Raw genomic sequence first — 23,181 nt, 5'->3', positions numbered from 1 at the left:
TGGAGAGTGATTGTGTTACGCCCCTGAAAACAGGGGAGAAATAATCACGAGAGTGATACGGTGTTGTATTCTCAATTTAACGTTTAGTTGAATCAATTTCACAAAAGTAACACATTACAAAACAACAGAAAGACCATTATACAAATAACACAGCAAAATATCTTCTTAACAACGTACATGTTCATTCACAATCGACATAAAATGGCAGCTACTCTCAGTACGATGCTATTCTTCACTTCAACCGAGCAGGGCTAATATTACTCTCTTCAAACTTAACTCTAACTTCCTCAAAACGTTACTAAGACACACCTTAAACACTCTTGACATGTTAGTGAGTTATAACATTTAAATTACTATTTTTATCATCAATAAAGTACCTGAAAACAGGGGAGAAATAATCACGAGAGTGATACGGTGTTGTATTCTCAATTTAACGTTTAGTTGAATGAGAAAAAGACTGCGATTTTCCCCAGGAATATGGGTGGAGACCAGAGCAATCGATCTCCGGCTCATAGATTAAGAGCATTTCGTAGATCACAGATTAACACTTTTAGGCACCACAAAATCAAGTAATCAATATAACATTTACACATTACTCTCACAATTCGTACCCTTTGACAGATTTGAACTTTAACACAATTATATGAATGTTATCAATCTTTATCAACTGATACTGAATGCATCTTTTTAACCTTAGATGTTTTAAGATCCTCACATACTATGAACTTACTAATACTTTTTAATGTATAACAGGCTATGACTATTTCCTTTAACCTGTCACAATTGCATTATGTGTACAGTGTAGGTAGAGTCAGTCACTCAAGTGTTTCCTAATAGGGAAAGGCATGAACCAAGCGGTGGTAAATCTTTACCCTTACCAAATTGGAGACCTAATAGAATGCAGAAATTGGAGCGTTTTGTTGTTGTTGTACCCTCATGAGAAGTTGTTTCTGTATCCACTGAAAGGTAGAACAAGTTGCATAGTTCACAAGCTTGAATAATCTTTGCAGGGTTCGTAAGTTAGCCTTGCTAGCAGATTGTAACAGGCTAATGTGTTGCTCCATTAGCCATTACAGGATAGGTCATGGTGGAAGTAGCACAGAGAATTTTCGGCAAACCTTAAATTGGCCGGGAAAAAAATAAATATACAGTGCCTTGCGAAAGTATTCGGCCCCCTTGAACTTTGTGACCTTTTGCCACATTTCAGGCTTCAAACATAAAGATATAAAACTGTATTTTTTTGTGAAGAATCAACAAGTGGGACACAATCATGAAGTGGAATGACATTTATTGGATATTTCAAACTTTTTTAACAAATCAAAAACTGAAAAATTGGGCGTGCAAAATTATTCAGCCCCTTTACTTTCAGTGCAGCAAACTCTCTCCAGAAGTTCAGTGAGGATCTCTGAATGATCCAATGTTGACCTAAATGACTAATGATGATAAATACAATCCACCTGTGTGTAATCAAGTCTCCGTATAAATGCACCTGCACTGTGATAGTCTCAGAGGTCCGTTAAAAGCGCAGAGAGCATCATGAAGAACAAGGAACACACCAGGCAGGTCCGAGATACTGTTGTGAAGACGTTTAAAGCCGGATTTGGATACAAAAAGATTTCCCAAGCTTTAAACATCCCAAGGAGCACTGTGCAAGCGATAATATTGAAATGGAAGGAGTATCAGACCACTGCAAATCTACCAAGACCTGGCCGTCCCTCTAAACTTTCAGCTCATACAAGGAGAAGATGCAGCCAAGAGGCCCATGATCACTCTGGATGAACTGCAGAGATCTACAGCTGAGGTGGGAGACTCTGTCCATAGGACAACAATCAGTCGTATATTGCACAAATCTGGCCTTTATGGAAGAGTGGCAAGAAAGCCATTTCTTAAAGATATCCATAAAAAGTGTCATTTAAAGTTTGCCACAAGCCACCTGGGAGACACACCAAACATGTGGAAGAAGGTGCTCTGGTCCGATGAAACCAAAATTGAACTTTTTGGCAACAATGCAAAACGTTATGTTTGGTGTAAAAGCAACACAGCTCATCACCCTGAACAGCCATCCCCACTGTCAAACATGGTGGTGGCAGCATCATGATTTGGGCCTGCTTTTCTTCAGCAGGGACAGGGAAGATGGTTAAAATTTATGGGAAGATGGATGGAGCCAAATACAGGACCATTCTGGAAGAAAACCTGATGGAGTCTGCAAAAGACCTGAGACTGGGACGGAGATTTGTCTTCCAACAAGACAATGATCCAAAACATAAAGCAAAATCTACAATGGAATGGTTCAAAAATAAACATATCCAGGTGTTAGAATGGCCAAGTCAAAGTCCAGACCTGAATCCAATCGAGAATCTGTGGAAAGAACTGAAAACTGCTGTTCACAAATGCTCTCCATCCAACCTCACTGAGCTCGAGCTGTTTTGCAAGGAGGAATGGGAAAAAATTTCAGTCTCTCGATGTGCAAAACTGATAGACATACCCCAAGCGACTTACAGCTGTAATCGCAGCAAAAGGTGGCGCTACAAAGTATTAACTTAAGGGGGCTGAATAATTTTGCACGGCCAATTTTTCAGTTTTTGATTTGTTAAAAAAGTTTGAAATATCCAATAAATGTCGTTCCACTTAATGATTGTGTCCCACTTGTTGTTGATTCTTCACAAAAAAATAGTTTTATATCTTTATGTTTGAAGCCTGAAATGTGGTAAAAGGTCGCAAAGTTCAAGGGGGCCGAATACTTTCGCAAGGAACTGTATGTATATATATATATTTTTTTTTTTTTCTTCTCCATTTATTTATTTATTTATTTATTCTCGATTCAGCCAAACATGTACCTTCAAAAATGTCAGTATCCATTTGTAGGTGCTTTGTTTGAATTTAGAAAATGTTACATTTTTATGTGTATGCCTCCATCTTGTTTATTTAAAATCTTATCTCATTGATTGAAACAGGTGAGTGAAATGTGGCACTTTGGGGTAGACCCACCTGTCTCAATCAATGGGAAAAGATTTGTACACATTCGAACACATTGTTGGATTACTTCATGCAGCAAAAAAAAGTATTTTACTAACAGCGCATTTTCTAAATTCAAATGAACCATCTGCAACTGGACACACAAATTTTAGAAGATGTTTGGCTGAATCAAGAACTAAGATTGTATGGCCAGGATAAGGTTGGTCAAATTCTCTGTGCTACTCCACAAACAGTACCTATCCTGTAATGGCTAATGGAGCGTCACATTAGCCCGTTAAAATCTGCTAGCTAACGTTAGCCATGCATGACAGTAACTTTTCCTCTCCCAGCTTCAGTGATACAGGTGGTTCTCTCTCTTTCTATTTCTCTCGCTTTCTCTTTCTCTGGGTTCAGTACTCATTCTCATTACCCCCCATTTGCTCTCTTTCTCTGGGTTCAGTACTCATTCTCATTACCCCCCATTTGCTCTCTTTCTCTGGGTTCAGTACTTGTTCTCATTACCCCTCATTTGCGCTCTTTCTCTTTCTCTCTCTCTGGGTTCAGTACTCGTTCTCATTACCCCTCATTTGCTCCCTCTCTCCGTCTCCATGACTGCCATCTTCTCACTGTTGCAGTTTTCTGAAACGCCTGCAGCTCTGTGCCAGTTTTAGAGAGGAGAGACCTGAGCTGCTGTTGGACACATCTAAATGCTGTGTCCCCCCCCCCCCCATCTGATTTACTCACTGCTGTAGCTTCATGGTCTTGTTCTCACAGAAAGCTGCCGTCTCGCGATTTGGAACGTCGTTAGGGTGAAAATTTGAATGATTCACATACATACTTGCGGCCATTGGGAAATAAAGTATCCTGCACTTTCCTGCAGTGTCACAATGTGCCTTATTCCGTTTGTGACTATTATGGCTCTGTGGTCCTGGGAGTGAGAGTTGCTGCTTCCAAAATGGAAGCCGAGTTGTTTCTCCTCCGGTGAGCAGTGCTCAGGGAGGCAGTCGTTTATTTGATCTATTTATCTATCTTACCTCTGCTCTCTCTCTCTCTCTCAAATGTGCTGTGCTGTGCCCAGGCCTCTGGTATCCAGGGTGGAGGGGCGCTGTCTCTCTGGAACTGCTGTAAATTGATTGAGGGTGAGGACGGGTTCCGACTGAGAGATATGGCAGACAGTATACACAGGGCAGGGAAATGGAGAGACGAAAGAGGGACAGAAGGAAGGAGAGAACCGGATGAGATTTTTTTTTTTGTGTAGAGCTATAAAGAAGACGGAAGGCAAAGGTCCACTTTTTTAAAGTTTGGTTGATGGCTTCTTAAACTTATTTTCTCTTGCCCAGGATAGAAATAACCTGAAGCTAATTTAGGAGTTGAGTTCACTGGAAAGGTGGTAGCTTTTGCTCTGGTTTTGTTTGGGGTTTGTAATAACAGGAGGCCTAAGGTTTAGTCACGGTTCTTCTCATACGACTGAAATGTGGACCTTTTTAAGGAAACCACAAGGTGCAGTCTTCGGTCTGCCCGTCGGGCTGCCCGTCGTCAGGCATAGGTTTCAACATGGCTTTCATATCGTACCCAAGCTTATTCAAGAAGGCTAAACCCATCCCCCCCCGGTTTGACTCGCAAACCATTGGATACAGGTGAATATGAAAATAGTAGTAGGAAGTAGCTGAGTGGTGTGGCAGTTCACATATCCCTCCTCACTCTTTTTCTTTTTGTGTGCGTCTTTCTCTCTCAGGGCTCGTCATCTTCCGGTCGGTCCCGTAGCGTCTCCCTCCTCCCCCACCTCCCACCAGCCTCCTCATCGCCTGGTATCCAGAGGCACTTGGCGTGTCCGGGCACACCGAGCAACATCGTGACCATCACCCACCACAAGTCCCCAGCCGCTGCTCGACGGGCCAAGAACCAGTATCCCGGCCGACTACTGGAGGTCAAAGAGGTGGGTGGAACCTGAAACTGTCCCTCTGTGATGACATCATGGCTGTATTGGTAATTTATTGTCGTAGGCTCTAGGGAGACTGCCAAATTCATCACAATGTCAGACAGATTGGCGTCCGTGGAGTTTGGATTTTTAAATGCACTATGTACACAAATGGGGAATATTTCTGTTCAAAGTACATGACGCTGTCATTTTAAATTGACCACAACATTGACCCCAACAACTTATTTTCATACGGCACCATATTTCTTGTCCTATGTGTTCAGTGTTTCTGCTTACCCTCAGGTTGGCCGTTGGTGCAACGAGTTCAGCAACAATTTTTTTGGCCTAGGCTTCTGACCCTTTCAACATTGACTGCACTGCGCTCTATGTCTGTAGCTTTAGCTGGCTTGGCATTTCTCTGTATATATCCATACTGCTTAAAATGGCATGTGACAAAGGGGAAAGCTAGCTAAAAGGCTAGCTCAGCGTTTCCAAAACTCGGTCCTGTGGACCCCAAGGGGTGCACATTTTGGCTTTTGCCCTAGAACTTCACAGCTGATTCAAATAATGACACCATCAAGCTTTGATTATTTGAATCAGCTGTGTGGTGCTAGGGTAAAAAAATAAAAAGAAACTGCACCCCTTGGGGTCCCCAGGGCCGAGTTTGGGGAAACACTGCGCAAGCTGATGGTGTGTCTATGGAGTGAAGTCTGAACTGGAGAGGTGGTGTGCCTAATGGAGTGAAGTCTGAACTGGAGAGGTGGTGTGCCTAATGGAGTGAAGTCTGAACTGGAGAGGTGGTGTGCCTAATGGAGTGAAGTCTGAACTGGAGAGGTGGTGTGCCTATGGAGTGAAGTCTGAACTGGAGAGGTGGTGTGCCTATGGAGTGAAGTCTGAACTGGAGAGGTGGTGTGCCTATGGAGTGAAGAGGATGAAAGGGCATTATACCGGTAATTCCAGTGTTTGCTAAAATGGTTGAGTAACCAATTGCGGAATTTGGCATTGATTTGCATGGACATTTTGGTGTAGTACTTTTGTGACTGAGAACCCCCTCCGATTGCCATTAGTCATCCTCCAAAACGCACTCTGTACTTTGTATGTCTCCTTTCTTTAGGGGAAAATTCTATCAGTGTCAGACTGTGCTAAGCGGGCCCTGTACTGTATCAATTATACCCCATGGAGTTACCAAGCTGCCAATTCCGGCCACAGCCTGGTCCACATCTGCTCTGCCTTCATGCTCGGATAGCCTGGTTAAATCAGACTGAACACTGCACTTATCATTGTGAGCACAGCATTCAATCTGGGTTAACCAGGCTATTGCTCACATGCATTCATTCACGAATTTCTGTTTTTCGCCCTGGAAAGACTTTCTAGCTTTTGTTTAGTTATCCCTAGCGGTCTAGTTTTGTTCCTGCTATTGTATAGTGGGCTGTGTACTTGTCTGCTGAATTATATAGATAAGATGACTTGAATTACATTTCAGCTGATGGGAAGACTTCCCGAACTGATGACAAAGCGTGTTCTAGTATCAGACGAGAAACAGTTTTTTTTGTCTAATCTTTGCAAGAAGGACTAATAGGACTAATATATTTTTTCAGGAGCGTCGGTAGGTACATCGGGTAAAATGGGAAATTACTGGAATGAGTGATGGATTGTGTATACTCTGATCTTTAGAAAAATTTAGGCTTTGTTATGTTTGTTCATTTATTATGTCTTTGCCCTGAATTATTTGCAGGTTAGAGTTTTTTTTGTCATGAATCTTGTTCTGGAGGCAGCTCTACAGAGTGATCCCTAGCTGGCACAGCCACAAAGTCATAAAACCTCATTTTTAAACCGAACCTTATCCACACTGCAAACCCTAATGCCTAACCTTAAGACGAAAAAGCACATTTTTGTTTTCATGAATTTTTACGATATAGCCAATTTTGCAGCTGGCCTATCTAGGGGGGGAAACGCTTAGTTCTGCCTCCAGGACAAGACTGGCATGGTGTATGGAGTGTTGGTCGTGGACACACTTGTATGCTGTACCATTGCTTTCCCGGAATGAGTGGAGGGCAGAACATTAGTTCCATTAGTTACTGATAAATCTACATGGCACAAATAACACAATCCCCCCCCCCCCCCCCCACTGGGTAAAGGACATGAATGGTCAGATTGTATCATTCCTATTGTAGCTTCTGGACACCGTATCAATGCACAGGTATGAGAGCCAACAGCAAAGGTTGCTCTCTTTTGAGGCTCTGCTTCTGGAACAAGGTGGCTTTGTACAGTTTCTCAGAAACCTGGAGCTCTAAAAAGGGCATTGGTAAATAGTACACCGGCTAGCAGGATAGCAAATAAGTAATGTAATAACATTTTTGCTGGAATTGGATCACCTAAAACGACAGGGACTCAGCTAGTTAATATGAACAGAGGGGAGTACGGAGCCACGGCACCTCGTGAAACTATAGCTCTCGTATTTGTCCTCAAAGGCATTGTGTTCAAACAACACTGGCAGGTTGTTGGTGCTGAGCGATTTAGTGTTTTTTTCTTTTTAGGTAGTTTCGGTTGGATTATAAAAAATTAATTAAAAAAAGCATTATGTGGGTTTTATTCTGTAACACAGAGTAAAACAATTAATAAACGTCCCATGATGGTAGTGACTACCCATTACTGCTTATTATTTATTCACATTACTTTAATAAAATATTTCAGTTTTGTACATTACATTTTTTATTTGACTTTATTTTTTCATTCCACGTCATCTCAGAATAGGCAGCCGCTCTATCGAGATGTCTGACAAAATCACTATTTTGCAGTTCTTCAAAGTAAATAAGGCTTACTTTTATGACACCTGAATACCAGCTATCAATCACTTAGGTCATGTATTTTCAGGTAGAGGTACCTCGCGAAGCAACAGCTGCTCTCTTTATCACCTCACGATTGCGCGTTCTTTTCTCTTCCGTAGCAAGCGTAAAAAAAACAGACCGGACAAATATATGCGCAATGGATTATGCGCTAAACTATGTAAAATATTGGCCTGTTGGAAACTACAACTCCCTACTACATTGCACAGTTAAGGTTAGATCCGATTTGTCAATTGTAAAAAAGAAATGAACGGAAAAATAACCAACATTTTGGTAAATCGATCAGCACTGCAGGTTTTTGACATTCTTGTAAAAATGTCAATTTTTCATAATGCCCTTTCAATTACTCAATCAGATCAGATGCCCTATGCTGCGTCACTCTTAACACTGAAAATAACTGTTTAATATGAGATCTTGTCTAAGAACGATAGGGTGTATTTAAAAAAACATGAATGGAGAAACTGTCTTTCTCTTCTCTATGCTGTTTCAATGTTATGCTAACCTGCATTCTTCCCAATAACAGCCCTGTAACATTCCCCTATTTCCTTGGCCTGATTTTTCATTCTATGTGTCCCTCCATTTTCTCCCTCCCTCTCTCTCTCCTCCTCACCTCGTCTGTATGTTGTTGTGCTGCCTTTCTGTTCACGATGGAAATGAAGTCCCATAAAGGGGGCTGGCACCAGGCCAGGTGGTGACAGAGAGGGAATGGAGCTGGGGCCTAGAGGCAGATTTATACACCTTGGTAGAGGCTCTGGGATGGGAGGTGGCATCGCTGTCCTGCCCTGCTTACTGGGAGATTTATGAGATGACACAGGACAGTGGTCCCAGATTAGTTTGTGCTGTCTTTCCAACATCTATTGTCACTCTCACGCCATTGGCGTCTCATCCATATTTTTGCTACATAGGATTAGGCTCAAATTTTCACTCGTGATTAAATGAACTTTCCTAGCTCCTGTAATAATCATTTGGTACACAAGATAATCAATTGGTCAAATACGTCTGAAATCCCATGAGAATGGCAGTGGTTTGGTAGGTTGTAGAGGTAGACTGCTGCTTAGTGTAGTTGTGACTTGGTGGGCTGTAGTAGTAAACACTAGTAGCATATATCACACCCCAGTAAATCTCTACACGAGCCAACATCTCTGCTCAGTCTTATGGAAACACGGCACACTAACACTCACTAGGCATCAACCCCCCCCCCCCCCCCCCCCCCCCCCCCCGATGACATCATCCATGTGAACACTGGGAGTGCTGCCATCATGCTGTTGCCTTTCACTCGCAGGCTCCATCACCTTCCGACCAGCTCGGAGACTAGACCACATGACTTGACTCCAGCAGTGCTGCCTGTCACGACTGGCTGACGTGAACCCATCAGACGCCTGGACTCCCCCTGAGTAGAGCAGCACCACTGGGCATTTAGGCAGCCATGGCTCAATGGTTCGTTCGGGTCAGCTTATTTCTAGACCCATCGTCTCTCCAAGTGGGAAACGAAGGGAGGCAGTTTCAGTCTCTGCGCCGCTTCTACCTCCATACTGGTGGTCGTTTTGGACCGGGCTATTTTAGTTGGTCCACTCTCTGTGGACCCTCTGTGTCCTTGCTCTGGAGTCTTAAGACAAGGAGATGAGCTGTGTATACAAAGTGCATACTCCTGTATGCAACTCGCTGGGAATTGTTATTGTGAGTCACCATTTTGAAGGATCTTGTTGCAGAGGTTTGTAGTGTAGAGGCCACCCCTGGTGGACACAGTCTCTGTTGTATCTGTGGCTGTAGGCCTCAGTAAGGGGCCTGGTCCCTGACCGAGGGAGATAGCCTGACTGAATTAGGCCAATCTCTTACTGATGGGCTGTCTGTCTCTCGTTCTCTCTCTGTCTATGTCAAGGTCATGTTGAATCAACCGTGAGTGTGAAGTCTCATGTCTGCTTTATTTTTTGGGATTTAACTGCAGCATACTGTATTGGCTCTGTAGGAAATACTGTTATGCTATATGACCCTGGACTGGTTCTTTGTAGTCCTTTGTATCTCTTTCTCCTACCCCTTTCTCTCTCTTACGATTTTCTCTCTCTCTCTCTGTGTCTCTCTCTGTGTCTCTCTCTCTCTCTCTGTGTCTCTGTGTCTCTCTCTCTGTGTCTCTCGCTCTCTGTCTGTGTCTCTCTCTTACATTTTCCTTAGTGTAATTTAGAGTCGACTAATGTTATTGTCCCCACTACAACAAGAAAGTACAGTTGAAGTCGGAAGTTTACATACACCTTAGCCAAATACGTTTAAACTCAGTTTTTCACAATTCCTGACATTTAATCATAGTAAAAATGTCCTGTCTTAGGTCAATTAGGATCACCACTTTTATTTTAAGAATGTGAAATGTCAGAATAATAGTAGAGAGTGATTAATTTCAGCTTTTATTTCTTTCATCAAATTCTCATTGGGTCAGAAGTTTACATACTCAATTAGTATTTGGCAGCATTGCCTTTAAATTGTTTAACTTGGGTTAAATGTTTCAGGTAGCCTTCCCCAAGCTTCCCACAATAAGTTGGGTGAATTTTGGCCCATTCCGCCTGACAGAGCTGGTGTAACTGAGCCAGGTTTGTAGGCCTCTTTGCTCGCACATGCTTTTTCCGTTCTGCCCACAAATCTTCTATAGGATTGAGGTCAGGGCTTTGTGATGGCCACTCCAATACCTTGAATAAGTTGTCCTTAAGCCATTTTGCCACAACTTTGGAAGTATGCTTGGGGTCATTGTTCATTTGGAAGACCCATTTTTGACCTAGCTTTAACTTTCTGACTGATCTCTTGATGTTGCTTCAATATATCCACATAATTTCCCTACCTCATGATGCCATCTATTTTGTGAAATGCACCAGTCCCTCCTGCAGCAAAGCACCCCCACAACATGATGCTGCCACCCCTGTGCTTCACGGTTGGGATGGTGTTCTTTAGCTTGCAAGCTTCCCCCTTTTTCCTCCAAACATAACGATGGTCATTATGGCCAAACATTTCTATTTTTGTGGACATTTCTCCAAAAAGTATGATCTTAGTCCCCATGTGCAGTTGCAAACTGTAGTCTGGCTTTTTTATGTCGGTTTTGAAGCAGTGGCGTTTTCCTTACCGAGTGACCTTTCAGGTTAGGTCGATATAGGACTCTTTTTTTTACTGTGGATATAGATACTATTGTACCTGTTTCCTCCAGCATCTTCACAAGGTCCTTTGCTGTTCTGCGATTGATTTGCACTTTTCGCCCCAAAGTACGTTCATCTCTAGGAGACAGAACACGTCTCCTTCCTGAGTGGTATGACGGCTGTGTGGTCCCACATATGCTGACCTGCTGCGGGTCAGTCGTTTGTGTTTTTGAAGGAGAACGTAGAATTGCAGTGCAGTCCCCATATAAAAGCATTTTGTCACTGATTCATTTCAGTGTTTGTAAAAATATCTACCAGAGGCCAGTCCTATCAATAACATCACATTTGTTCTGTTTGTATTGTAGTTGGATTAGCTACTTATTCCGTATCAGTGGAAGTACCACAATATAACCCTGGCTGTAATGGCGCTCACTGAATCTGTCAGTCAGCGAAAAAAAACAATGTGCCATTGAAGAGTGGGCTGCTGTGTGTTTGGGAAGCTATACAATATTAATTCACTGAAATATTTAAAGCATGATAAACAACCCAGATTCATTAGTTCAAGTGTTGTCACATGCTCAAGTACAGTGAAATGCTTAACTTGCATGCTCTACACAACAGTTCAGTAATCAATATCACAATAGTATAACTATTTAAAAAAAAGGGGGAATAAGGTGGGAAGATATATACAGGTCAGTGCCGATACCAAATTTACAGTGACACAGCCCTTAACCATTGTATACTGGCCATATACCACAAACCCCTGAGGTGCCTTATTGCTATTATAAACTGGTTATCAATGTAATTAGAGCAGTAAAAATGATTCTCCATATTTCATTTCCAATACATTTGAAAACATTTCTAAAAACAGGTTTTCACTTTGTCATTATGGGGTATTGTGTGTAGAATAGATGGGGGAGAGAGAGAAAATAAATAAGTGGAATCCATTTTGAATTCAGGCTGTAACACAACAAAATTTGGAAAAAGACAAAGGGTGCAAATACTTTCTGAAGGCACATGTAAACAGCAGTAATGGTGACCAGTAGCAATATAAATATATACTAATATATACATGTGGTCAGGAGTAATAGTGACCAATTTCTGGATAAAATAAATACCCATAGAGTAGCCACTAGCTAGAACCTTCACAATGGTTTACAGGCTTTTCATGTCCTTTTCAGCCTCCCCATACAGGAAACCACAATACCTTTTTTTGATTTCCTCAGTAGTTAGTCAAAACTGATTTTATTGTATTCAATTCATAAGGAATGATTCATATTAAAAGGAATAGTTAGCCAAATGTGAAGTTTTACCTCATTTTCAACTTACCTAGGCTTCATTCAGAAGCTGGTTATTTAGCAACATCCGGCATATTCTGGCAAGCATTTCCCGAGCATGTAGCAATATTAATAGAAACACACTAGGCTGATTCGTAGAGATTTCCCAAGGTAAAGTTTGTTGTGTCTGCTGCCCTGGCATTCTCAGGGTCGCAGTGAGGTCAGTGCATCTGTTGCTGAGGGAGCAGCTGCAGCCGTTCCCACAGAAACTAGAACATGGGGAGAGAGAATAGCTGCAGATCACGTATTCCACATAATCCTCTATTCATCGGTCAGATATGACCCCTTCGACGTTTAGTCACTGATAAAGTTGGCAGCTAAGGTTGAGGAGGGCGAGCTAAAGTTGAGGAGGTACATGAATGTGTCAATGTATTGTATCTAAATGTGAAACTTACTCTGAAAAGGTGTTTTTATTAGTTCATTATCAGAAGATCACTGTTGGTGTCAATGAGTATGCTCTTTAAGTCAAACACATGATTTCAATCTATTTAAAAGTTATATTTTCTCCAACACCCTCCACTCTGATTTGAAATGGTCACAAACCCTTTTAACTCTGTCCTGTCCTCCCTCAGGCGGTGAGCCAAGCAGAGGGCCAACAGAAGAACCTGGTCCAGTCCATCGAGTCCCTCCCCACGCGAGGACCCCTTTCCTGCCTGGACCAGGACCTCCTGCTCCTCAAAGCCACGTCGGCCGCCACCCTGAGCTGCCTGGGAGAGTGCCTGAACATCCTGCAACAGACCCAAACCCACAGCCAGCCCCAGGCCTCCCAGCCCAACCACACCCGCGGTCCCCCCTCCGGTGAGTGTGCCACGGGCATGCCCCTCCTGGCGTTGGCCCCGTCCCCTCTTCCAGACCCCGACAGCAGCAGCAAGGGCCACATGATCATGGAGGTGGATTGTGGCCCTTGCCCTTATCTAACCGGAGCCTTGAACTTGAGTGTCTGTCATAAATGTTGTTGAATGTTGCATCCGTGTTGTTTTTTCATAGTTTGTAGTTTTGGTTCTTGTTTTATGGATGTTGTATGTATTTCCTTAATTGTTTTGTTGTGTCTTGATGAATGGCATTGGTGTTATTCCTTCTCAAACTAATAATTATGTGTGTATTTATGATCAATATGGTTTACAACCGGTTAACAAAAGCATTTATCTGTGTCCCTTAGTCAGTGCATGTCATGTTTGAATGTGTGTATGAAAGAGTCTACTACAATACAACTATGCACTTGAAAGTTTCCACTGGAGTTCATCTATGCCAAATACACAAAGGTGCCTACAACTCAGTTTATCTGCCATGTTAACCGTCTCTGTGCCAGAACATGGATCCAATAAAGATCTTTCAAAGCAAAACTCTTGCAGCCTTAGGGTGCTTCCATGTATGTCTATGGCCCCTCTTGGGCATAGAGGTGGGTTGATGGGTGTTGGAATGTACAATAAAAGGACTTGCTTGGATGGGTGAAGGTGGAAAGTACTCCTCAATTACTGTCCTGCTATAGACTCCGCTTTCTCCACCCATATTGATCATTCAATTCCCTGGATCAGCACTAAGGGGTGAATCCTAACTTCCACTTAAGTCTCAATTTCACTCGGAGATGCATTGATGTCGGTGGAAGATTAACTGAAAAGTTGACTTCAGTGGAAGTTAGAATTCGCCCCTTTTTTCAAGAAAACCTTCCAGCTTTTCCCAATCTTTCAAATACATGGTTATATTTGGCATAAGGTTGTGGCTGAAGCTGACCCTAGAGCAGTAGTTATGGACAACCAACCTCCCTCTGGTGCAAGTAGATGTAATGATTTGGGTGGGAATGAGGGTTGGGATGGAGGTTGTTTCTCTGTCTCCTTATGTCTTCTCCTCTGGTGTTCTCCTTATTTATGTCCTAACAGTCACCCTGCCCTGTACGTCAGACAGGGGGTGGTGTGGAGTGGGACCGCCAGGCCGCAAGTACAAACCAGTTTCTTTCCGCTGCCTGGCTCACAATGCGTCGTCTTGTGGGGGACCTGCTGTACCCCGGCTCCGGCATGTACACCCCACGCCCTAGAAGGGTTGTTTTGGGTGTTGGGTTTAAGGGTAACCGGGATGAAGGTGGCACTGGCATGGATGTGTTCCAGATTAGGACTGTGGCGCACTGGAGTGTTGGGCGGGGGGGCGGGGGTCAAAATCCATTCCACACTGTCCTGAGCCAACCCTTGCCACACCCACTGCATGGGCAGGGTCACGTTGTTGCATGGCGCCCGAAAAGCGCCAAGCATGAGGTCGGACCACGAATTGGCTGGCTGGCACGGTCCCTCAGGGCTCGAACGCAATGGACCACCCCCTTTGAATCCGTTTGGCCCTGTGAGTACTGTATGCCTGGAGCTTTTAGGGTCTTTGTGGAACTTCCACAAACCCTGTACTTTCTATTGGGCTGCCTACTCAGTGATGTCATGGAGGATCTGGCTGCTCATTGCTCTCTTTGTCCTCGTGCACCCACTTCTAAACAGCTTGCTGGCGGCTTATTTGAAATGCCTAATGTGGAGCGTTTCCTTTTTGGAGATCACAATCCATAAAGGAATGAATTGCCTGGCCAAGAGTTTATCCCCACCGTGAAAGAACTAGCAAATGTGCCATGTCTCTATTAGAATGGAACTAAGGGGCAAATAAAATGGCATGTCACACTGAGACCTGAAATTAATTAGAGCGCTGAATGCGTTTGACTTTTATGGGAGGTGGGGAGGAAGGAAATTGGCATAGAGTTGGGTGGGTAAAACAGCGCAAATGAGGAGCATTGAGGTCAAAGCCCTGTAATGGAAGGCCATTGTAAACGTGTAGTGCATGAATGTTTTCCACACAATTACCCCTGGCTTGCAACACAACCCATTTCACATGCATGCCTGTTTTCAATGAAACACAATGTTTTAGGTGTTTCTTCCGTTTCTGGTCGTGCAACATCTCCATTGTGGGACTCCCATCGCTAAGCTCACAGCTATTCATTGACTGCCACAACAGGGAGGACAAACTGATTAATTCCTGGCTCAAGAAATGTATGTTTTTCTTTCCCCCATAAGAATGGACAGCTGCAGTGATTTGTTTTTAAATGTATTTATTTTTCAATCTCTCTATCATGGTCATCCTGAATAACATTAGCATAACTGCTTATAGAATAACAGCCCAAATTTCATCACATCAAGAAAATATTTTATGTTTTATGTTTGTACAAAGATATTTAATTACTTCTGTCTCTTATTTTTGTTCCTTTTAACTAATACTACTATACATTACATTACGTAGAGAAAATGCAACAAACCAGGGACCTCAGCAATGCAAAATGCTGGACCTCAGCAGTGCTGCCACTTCTTATACAGTACTATCCCCTATGTGCATGTATTTTTTTAAATGGAGGATACCATCAGCTACAGCATGGTTTGCCTGCCCACACTACTGAGGGCTCTGCCTGTCAAATCAACAGAAGCCTGCCTGGAAGGCAGTATCAAAGCACTCTGTCAGGTAGAAAGACCCTGGGCACCTCGCCAGTCGACTCAGCACAACTGGTCCCTCAATAATGGATACGAGAGGGTTGAGCGACGCGGGTGCATTAGCGTTAACCCAATTTGAACTGGAATGGAATTTGGAAACAGGTTCCTTAGCAGCACTCTACTTGCAGGGTTTTGATCGCACGGACTTGCGTTAGGTAGGCTGCATACTAGACAAGTAGCTGAGCATTGTGTGGGTGTACACTATTTATAAACCTGAATCATATGTCAAGGTGGGCCCTGCAGAGCTTAAGCATCTCACAACACTATTTGCAGTGTCTTGATTGCACGGTGTTTCATTTGGTCAGTTATTTGTGCTCATCAAAAGTGTTAAACAACTGAAACGGTCCCATGTCGCTGATGGATCATGTTCCGAAGATTTAGCAATACACACGTAGTGTGAAGGTGGCCACTGAATGACATGCAGGTGGAAGTGGAACAATACACGGGTTACAATTACCTCATCCGATCCATTTCTAGTCCTTGATTTCTGGGAAGTCAGGAATTGTGTTAAAACCCCACCAAAAAAATCACACGTTGTTTCACCTCCAAATCATAGGCACAAACGCAACACAAAGATGTAACTTGTTAATCTCCTAAATGTATTCACACAGTATGCAGGTCTATTTCATATCAAACACATTTTACGAATGACCACCGTCAGAATGCATTGTTCCACTTTGATTCGTCCTATGATTTTGCAAACTGCACACTCTCGTCCCTGAGTGGAAGAATGGGATTATTCTACTCTCCAATTTTTCATTCCTTCCCATATTCTATAGCCTCCTTGCGGCAGTCCTGTAAATGGGGTTGTTTTCAATTAGGCCTTTTTTATGGAAAGACACAAAACACCTTGTCAAATGAAAAGACACGGGCCTTCAGATTAACACTGCTACAACAGAAAACTATTAATCAACCTCCAACAACAAGCAAAAATTCTCACAAAATAGTAGCAACAAAACAACCAGGCTGGTGACCCTCAGGACAAGGATTGCTCACCAGTCCTGCAGGCTCTTTCAGTACATTTTGTTTCTCATTTTGCGCTCCCAACCATACGGCCTTTTGAGTCATAGATTCTGTATGTCAGCGCCGCAAGTCCATCGTCAGACATGCACTCAAATTTAATTTCCTGTTGTCTCTGTGTGGCAGATAGGGATATGAGGGTGATCCAGGTGAGCCAATCCGATATTTATCTCTGTTGTTTTGTGCTAAAAAGGAAAAGCTTATCTGATTGAGAAAAGAAATAGAGAATTATGTGGATAGGTCACGAGCTCCCCCCAACCTCACTACCATCTCCTTCCTGAATTCCTTCTCTGCAACAACAACCTCATAGCAGAGCAATCAATATCAGTCAATACAAATCAATGAAGCTTGAGATCTGGCCAATTGCTCATAGATCCCAGCTGTCAGTGTACCCCCCTAAACGTGGTTAGAAATCAGTTGGTTCTGACCCTCTCATATGCTCCCTTTGCAGATGGTGTTCCTGTGTGGAGTGTACCAAAGTTGCCCTCGGGGGAGCACCTGAAGAACGGCGGCCCAACCCCTCTACGTTCTGCCGAGCCCTCCCCAGCCCTCAGGAAAAAAAGCCCTGCCCATGGTGCTGAGGTAAGGGGATAATTCCTTTTTTTGCTTTCTCTCTCATTATCTCTCGGTCTCTATCTCTCTCTCTCGCTCTGTGTATATCATAATTACTCTCCATGTGCAGTAAACTCACCTATTAGGATGTCCCTGTGCATCTCTGTACACATGTTTTCGTCATGTGGTGCTTTTGAACAGCATCTTTGAAAAATTCTGAGTATGTCCCCCACCTTACCTTAGTCATGTCCTGCGTCAGAGCAAGGAGTGGAGATAGTCTCAGAGGATCTGCTGTGTAGTGGGTCCCAGAGACAACTAGAGCCATAATGAATGTTTAAAGAAGTGTTGTGACTTTAATTTCATTAATCTGATATTTGTTTAATTGTTACGCGATTAAATTAATCACCTAACAATGAATTTATTAGGAATTGGGGCACCACGAGAGCAGTTCTTTAAAAAGTTACCATCTTCCGAATTAAACTCTAAACGTCTTTACCTATCACATCCATAAACAGTCAACGGATTAATCATAACCTTGTATCATATCATCATTCTGAACAGCTGTAACCTGCATCTGTAAAAAAAAACAGCCTTATGATTCCGTACTACACAAATTGGTTGAATTATTTATTTGCTAGCCAACTAAAAGGTAACACAGGATAAACATACACACTTAATACATTAAATCAGGTCCCTAGCGCACTGACACAATATGGCGGCTTGTTACAAAAAAATATGGGAAGGGCGAGAGAGAGGGACAGAGACATAATACTTTGATACATTTAGAAACTACTCTCACAGTAATCATATACTTTGCACACGAACCACCGCCCGTTTGGAGTAAGAAATCATGAATGTATTTACGTATAAATGTCTTTGTTTGTGGTGTAGTACTGGACAGAACTACAGAGTTGATTTCCATTCGCTCTTGAAGCTGCCTCTTTGAAGATAGGTTAGCCAGCCGTGTCGATGGTTCCCATTGGGTGATGAGAGTAGCGTACTACGGTGATTTGAGAGGAATAGTAGAATGGTCCCATTTAAGTTCACTTTTCTAGATACTTAGGACAGCTAATCAGCCGTACCAGTGATTGTCCGGGAGGTGACTATCGTCTCTACCTCGTTGAGATTTCAGAGTTCAAACAACTTTGGATGTGAGCTGCAGCTCGACACCTTTCTAGTCTGATATGTTCATTCTTAACCCATTGTTTTATACAGTTCATTCAGAAGGGGCAGTTCATGAGGCTGACACACTCTGACCTCACTCAAGGGGGCGGTGAATACTCACTTGTACAAAGTTATAGAAACAATTTCCTCTTATAGTTTCTAAGATCACATCCCTCTCTTAACAAAAACACTTTAATCATTGTTCATTTTTCATACATAATGTAGAGGATATTGTGTATTTTATTCTATTGTGTATATTTTAAAGGTTACAGTATTTCCTTTATAACATTTTTAATGACATCAAAAAATAACAACCAAAATTACATTCTTTAGATCACCTCTGACCATTGCCCACGTTCAATGTTAGAAATATTGTTCCAGCATTTGCATTAGAACATGTTATAGTTTCAGCAGGAGAATGTCTGTGTCGACCAAGGCACATTCCTGTGTGAATTTGGAGAGGGAGATAGCTGAATGTTCTAATCATTGATTTACAACAGGGTGTGAACTGTCACCCACCCCCCTCTGTGGGTGTGGTATGATAAGTCTACAGCTGTAAGGCACTAGCTTCGGACAGTCTACACTACAGGGATGACCTCTGGACGTCTGGGGAGAAACTGGTGATTAATGTACAGTTGACGGAAGTTTACATGCATACATACACCTTAGCCAAAAACATTTAATCACAGTTTTTCACAATTCCTGACATTTAATCCTAGTAAACATTCCCTGTCTTAGGTCAGTTTGGATCACCACTTCACTTTAAGAATGTGAAATGTCAGAATAATAGTAGAGAGTGATTTATTTCAGCTTTTAGTTCTTTCATCACATTCCCAGTGGGTTAGAAGTTTACATACACTCATTTAGTATTTGGTATAATTGCCTTTAAATTGTTTAACTTGGGTCAAACGTTTCAGGTAGCCTTCCACAAGCTTCCCACAATAATTTGGGTGAATTTTGGCCCATTCCTCCTGACAGAGCTGGTGTAACTGAGTCAGGTTCGTAGGCCTCCTTGCTCCCACACGCTTTTTCAGTTCCCACAATTTTTATTTTGGATTGAGGTCAGGGCTTTGTGATGCCCACTCCAATACCTTGACTTTGTTGTCCTTAAGTCATTTTGCCACAACTTTGGAAGTATGCTTGGGGTCATTGTCCATTTGGAAGACCCATTTGCGTCCATGCTTTAACTTTCTGACTGATGTCTTGAGCTGTTGCTTCAATATATCCACATCATTTTCCCTGCCTCATGATGCCATCTATTTTGTGAAGTGCACCAGTCCCTCCTGCAGCAAAGCACCTCCACAACATGATGCTGCCATCCCCGTGCTTCACGGTTGGGAAGGTGTTCTTCGGCTTGCAAGCCTCCCCCTTTTTCCTCCAAACATAATGATGGTCATTATGGCCAAACGGTTCTATTTTTGTTTAATCAGACCAGAGGACAGTTCTCCAAAAAGTACGATCTTTGTCCCCATGTGCAGTTGCAAACTGTAGTTTGGCTTTTTTATGGCGGTTTTGGAGCAGTGGCTTCTTCCTTGCTGAGCGGCCTTTCAGGTTATGTTGATATAGGACTCGTTTTTACTGTGGATATTGATAATTCTGTACCTGTTTCCTCCAACATCTTCACAAGGTCCTTTGCTGTTGTTTTGAGATTGATTTGCTCTTTTCGCACCAAAGTACGTTCATCTCTAGGAGACAGAACGCATCTCCTTCCTGAGCGGTATGATGGCAGCGTGATCCCATGGTGTTTGTACTTGCGTACTATTGTTTGTACAGATGAATGTGGTACCTTCAGGTGTTTGGAAATTGCTCCCAAGGATGAACCAGACTTGTGGAGGTCTACAATTTTATTTCTGAGGTTTTGGCTGATTTCTTTTGATTGTCCCATGATGTCAAGCAAAGAGGCACTGGGTTTGAAGGTAGGCCTTGAAATACATCCACATGTACACTCAAATGATGTCAATTAGCCTATCAGAAGCTTCTAAAGCCATGACATCATTTTCTGGAATTTTCGAGGTACAAACGAAAAGGTTGGACCCTTTTGTTTGAGTTGTCATCAGCCATGTTGTTAGTAGATTGGCTTTAACCTTTCAACCAAATCTCCTAGTGTTTGTGCTCCAAAACACTCAGTGGCTGTTGTGGCCTACCATTCACCACAGCGTCTGCGTGTGGCAATCGTTCTAGTACCTGCTAACTTGGACAAGTATATCTTTCCGCGATATCGCACAGTGTTTCACCAGTTGGAGTCACAGGGTCAGTGTTACGACTGACTCCGTTATTTGCGCTGTAAGAGGTTTCAGTCCCCCTCAAAGTGAAAAATGTATCCATTCCACTCTGAACATTGATGCTTTGATTCCTGAGACGGTCGCGGTGCTTGCGGAAGTGTCTGAAGAACAAGAGAAGTTAATCTTATCCACAGTATCGCATGACTCCAAGGAGGAGTGAAGTTGCTCACTCATGGAGACTGCTGGCTCGAAATCATAAAAACCTGATAGACTAATGTTTTCTGATTTGATTTTTTAAATGTATTTTATATTTCACCTTTATTTAACCAGGTAGACTAGTTGAGAACAAGTTCTCATTTGCAACTGCGACCTGGCCAAGATAAAGCATAGCAGTGTGAACAGACAACACAGATTTACACATGGAGTAAACAATAAACAAGTCAATAACATAGTAGAAAAAAAATCTATATACATTGTGTGCAAACTGCATGAGGAGGTAGGCAATAAATAGGCCATAGGAGTGAATAATTACAATTTAGCAGATTAACACTGGAGTGATAAATTATCAGATGAACATGTGCAGGTAGAGATACTGGTGTGCGAAAGAGCAGAAAAGTAAATAAAATAAAAACAGTATGGGGATGAGGTAGGTAAATTGGGTGGGCTATATACCGATGGACTATGTACAGTTGCAGCGGTGGTCGGTTAGCTGCTCAGATAGCAGATGTTTAAATTTGGTGAGGGAGATAAGTTTCCAACTTCAGAGATTTTTGCAATTCGTTCCAGTCGCTTTTAGCGGGTGGAATGTTGGGGACCAATTGGAGGTTTACTTAGCCTACAATGCAAATATCATGGTACAGCTATATAGACACTCAATCATCATGTTACTTTTTAATGGTACTTTTACAAACATATATTTTGATAAATAGAATTGAAAGTTGTCTCATTATGGTAAGTGGTGAAATAAGTATTTACCTGGTAATCTATTGTTTACAGGAAACCCATTCAACAATTTTAGATGAAGTTTTTGGAAAAGGAACTGGGGGGGCAAAATATATTTCTCCCATGGGCAAAGAAATTGGAAATTGGAGATACAGCGTACAGCGCTCTTAACCACTGCGCCACCCGGGAGGCCGGATTGGAGATGTTTGATATGAGTCTGGAAGGAGAGTTTGCAGTCTAGCCAGACACCTAGGTACTTATAGATGTCCACATATTCTAGGTCGGAACCATCCAGGGTGGTGATGCTAGTTGGGCGTGCGGGTGCAGGCAGCGAACGGTTGAAAAGTATGCATTTGGTTTTACTAACGTTTAAGAGCAGTTGGGGGCCACGGAAGGAGTGTTGTATGGCATTGAAGCTCGTTTGGAGGTTAGATAGCACAGTGTCCAAGGAAGTGCCAGAAGTATACAGAATGGTGTCGTCTGCGTAGAGGTGGATCAGGGAATCGCCCGCAGCAAGAGCAACATCATTGATATATACAGAGAAAAGAGTCGGCCCAGGAATTGAACCCTGTGGCACCCCCATAGAGACTGCCAGAGGACTGGACAACATGCCCTCCGATTTGACACACTGAACTCTGTCTGCAAAGTAGTTGGTGAACCAGGTAAGGCAGTCATTAGAAAAACCGAGGCTACTGAGTCTGCCAATAAGAATATGGTGATTGACAGAGTCGAAAGCCTTGGCCAGGTCGATGAAGACTGCTGCACAGTACTGTTTTTTTATCGATGGCGGTTATGATATCATTTAGTACCTTGAGCGTGGCTGGGGTGCACCCGTGACCGGCTCGGAAACCGGATTGCACAGCGGAGAAGGTACGGTGGCATTCGAGATGGTCAGTGATCTGTTTGTTGACTTGGCTTTCGAAGATCTTAGATAGGCAGGGCAGGATGGATATAGGTCTGTAACACCCTGGACCCAAACTGTCTCCCCCTTTGAAGAGGGGGATGACCGCGGCAGTTTTCCAATCCTTGGGGATCTCAGATGATACGAAGGAGAGGTTGAACAGGCTGGTAATAAGGGTTGCGACAATGGCGGCGGACAGTTTCAGAAATAGAGGGTCCAGATTGTCAAGCCCAGCTGATTTGTATGGGTCCAGGTTTTGCAGCTCTTTCAGAACATCTGCTATCTGGATTTGGGTAAAGGCGAAGCTGGGGAGGCGTGGGCGAGTAACTGCGGAGGTGGCGGAGCTGTTGGCCGAGGTTGAAGTAGCCAGGCGGAAGGCATGGCCAGCCGAGGTTTACGATTATCACAGATTTATTGGTGGTGACCGTGTTACCTAGCCTCAGTGCAGTGGGCAGCTGGGAGGAGGTGCTCTTGTTCTCCATGGACTTTAGTGTCCCAGAACGTTTTGGAGTTAGAGCTACAGGATGCAAATTTCTGCTTGAAAAAGCCGGCCTTTGCTTTCCTGACTGACTGCGTGTATTGGTTCCTGGCTTCCCTGAACAGTTGCATATCGCGGGGACTATTCGATGCTATTTGCAGTCCGCCACAGGATGTTTTTGTGCTGGTCGAGCGCAGTCAGGTCTGGAGTGACCCAAGGGCTATATC

General features: G+C 43.1%; 1 protein-coding gene across 4 annotated transcripts in view; it reads left to right on the top strand.

Annotated features, from left to right (window-relative positions):
- The window catches only part of LOC109903740 (oxysterol-binding protein-related protein 10), an 87,483-nt gene that overhangs the window by 23,163 nt on the left and 41,139 nt on the right, over positions 1–23,181 (top strand). For 3 of the 4 annotated variants that reach the window (XM_031788532.1, XM_020500637.2, XM_031788533.1), the window contains exons 5-7: positions 4,691–4,891; positions 12,742–12,967; positions 17,147–17,277. In XM_031788532.1, coding sequence (XP_031644392.1) covers positions 4,691–4,891; positions 12,742–12,967; positions 17,147–17,277 — 558 coding nt within the window. Of the gene's footprint in view, positions 1–2,967; positions 3,176–4,690; positions 4,892–12,741; positions 12,968–17,146; positions 17,278–23,181 lie in introns of those variants that run through there. The other variant, XM_031788534.1, reaches the window with a different exon arrangement.

The sequence above is a fragment of the Oncorhynchus kisutch genome, linkage group LG14 (assembly GCF_002021735.2).
Source record: "Oncorhynchus kisutch isolate 150728-3 linkage group LG14, Okis_V2, whole genome shotgun sequence".
Taxonomy (NCBI): domain Eukaryota; kingdom Metazoa; phylum Chordata; class Actinopteri; order Salmoniformes; family Salmonidae; genus Oncorhynchus; species Oncorhynchus kisutch.
Note: the sequence above shows the minus strand (reverse complement) of the source record. Positions and strands in the feature narration are given on the sequence as shown.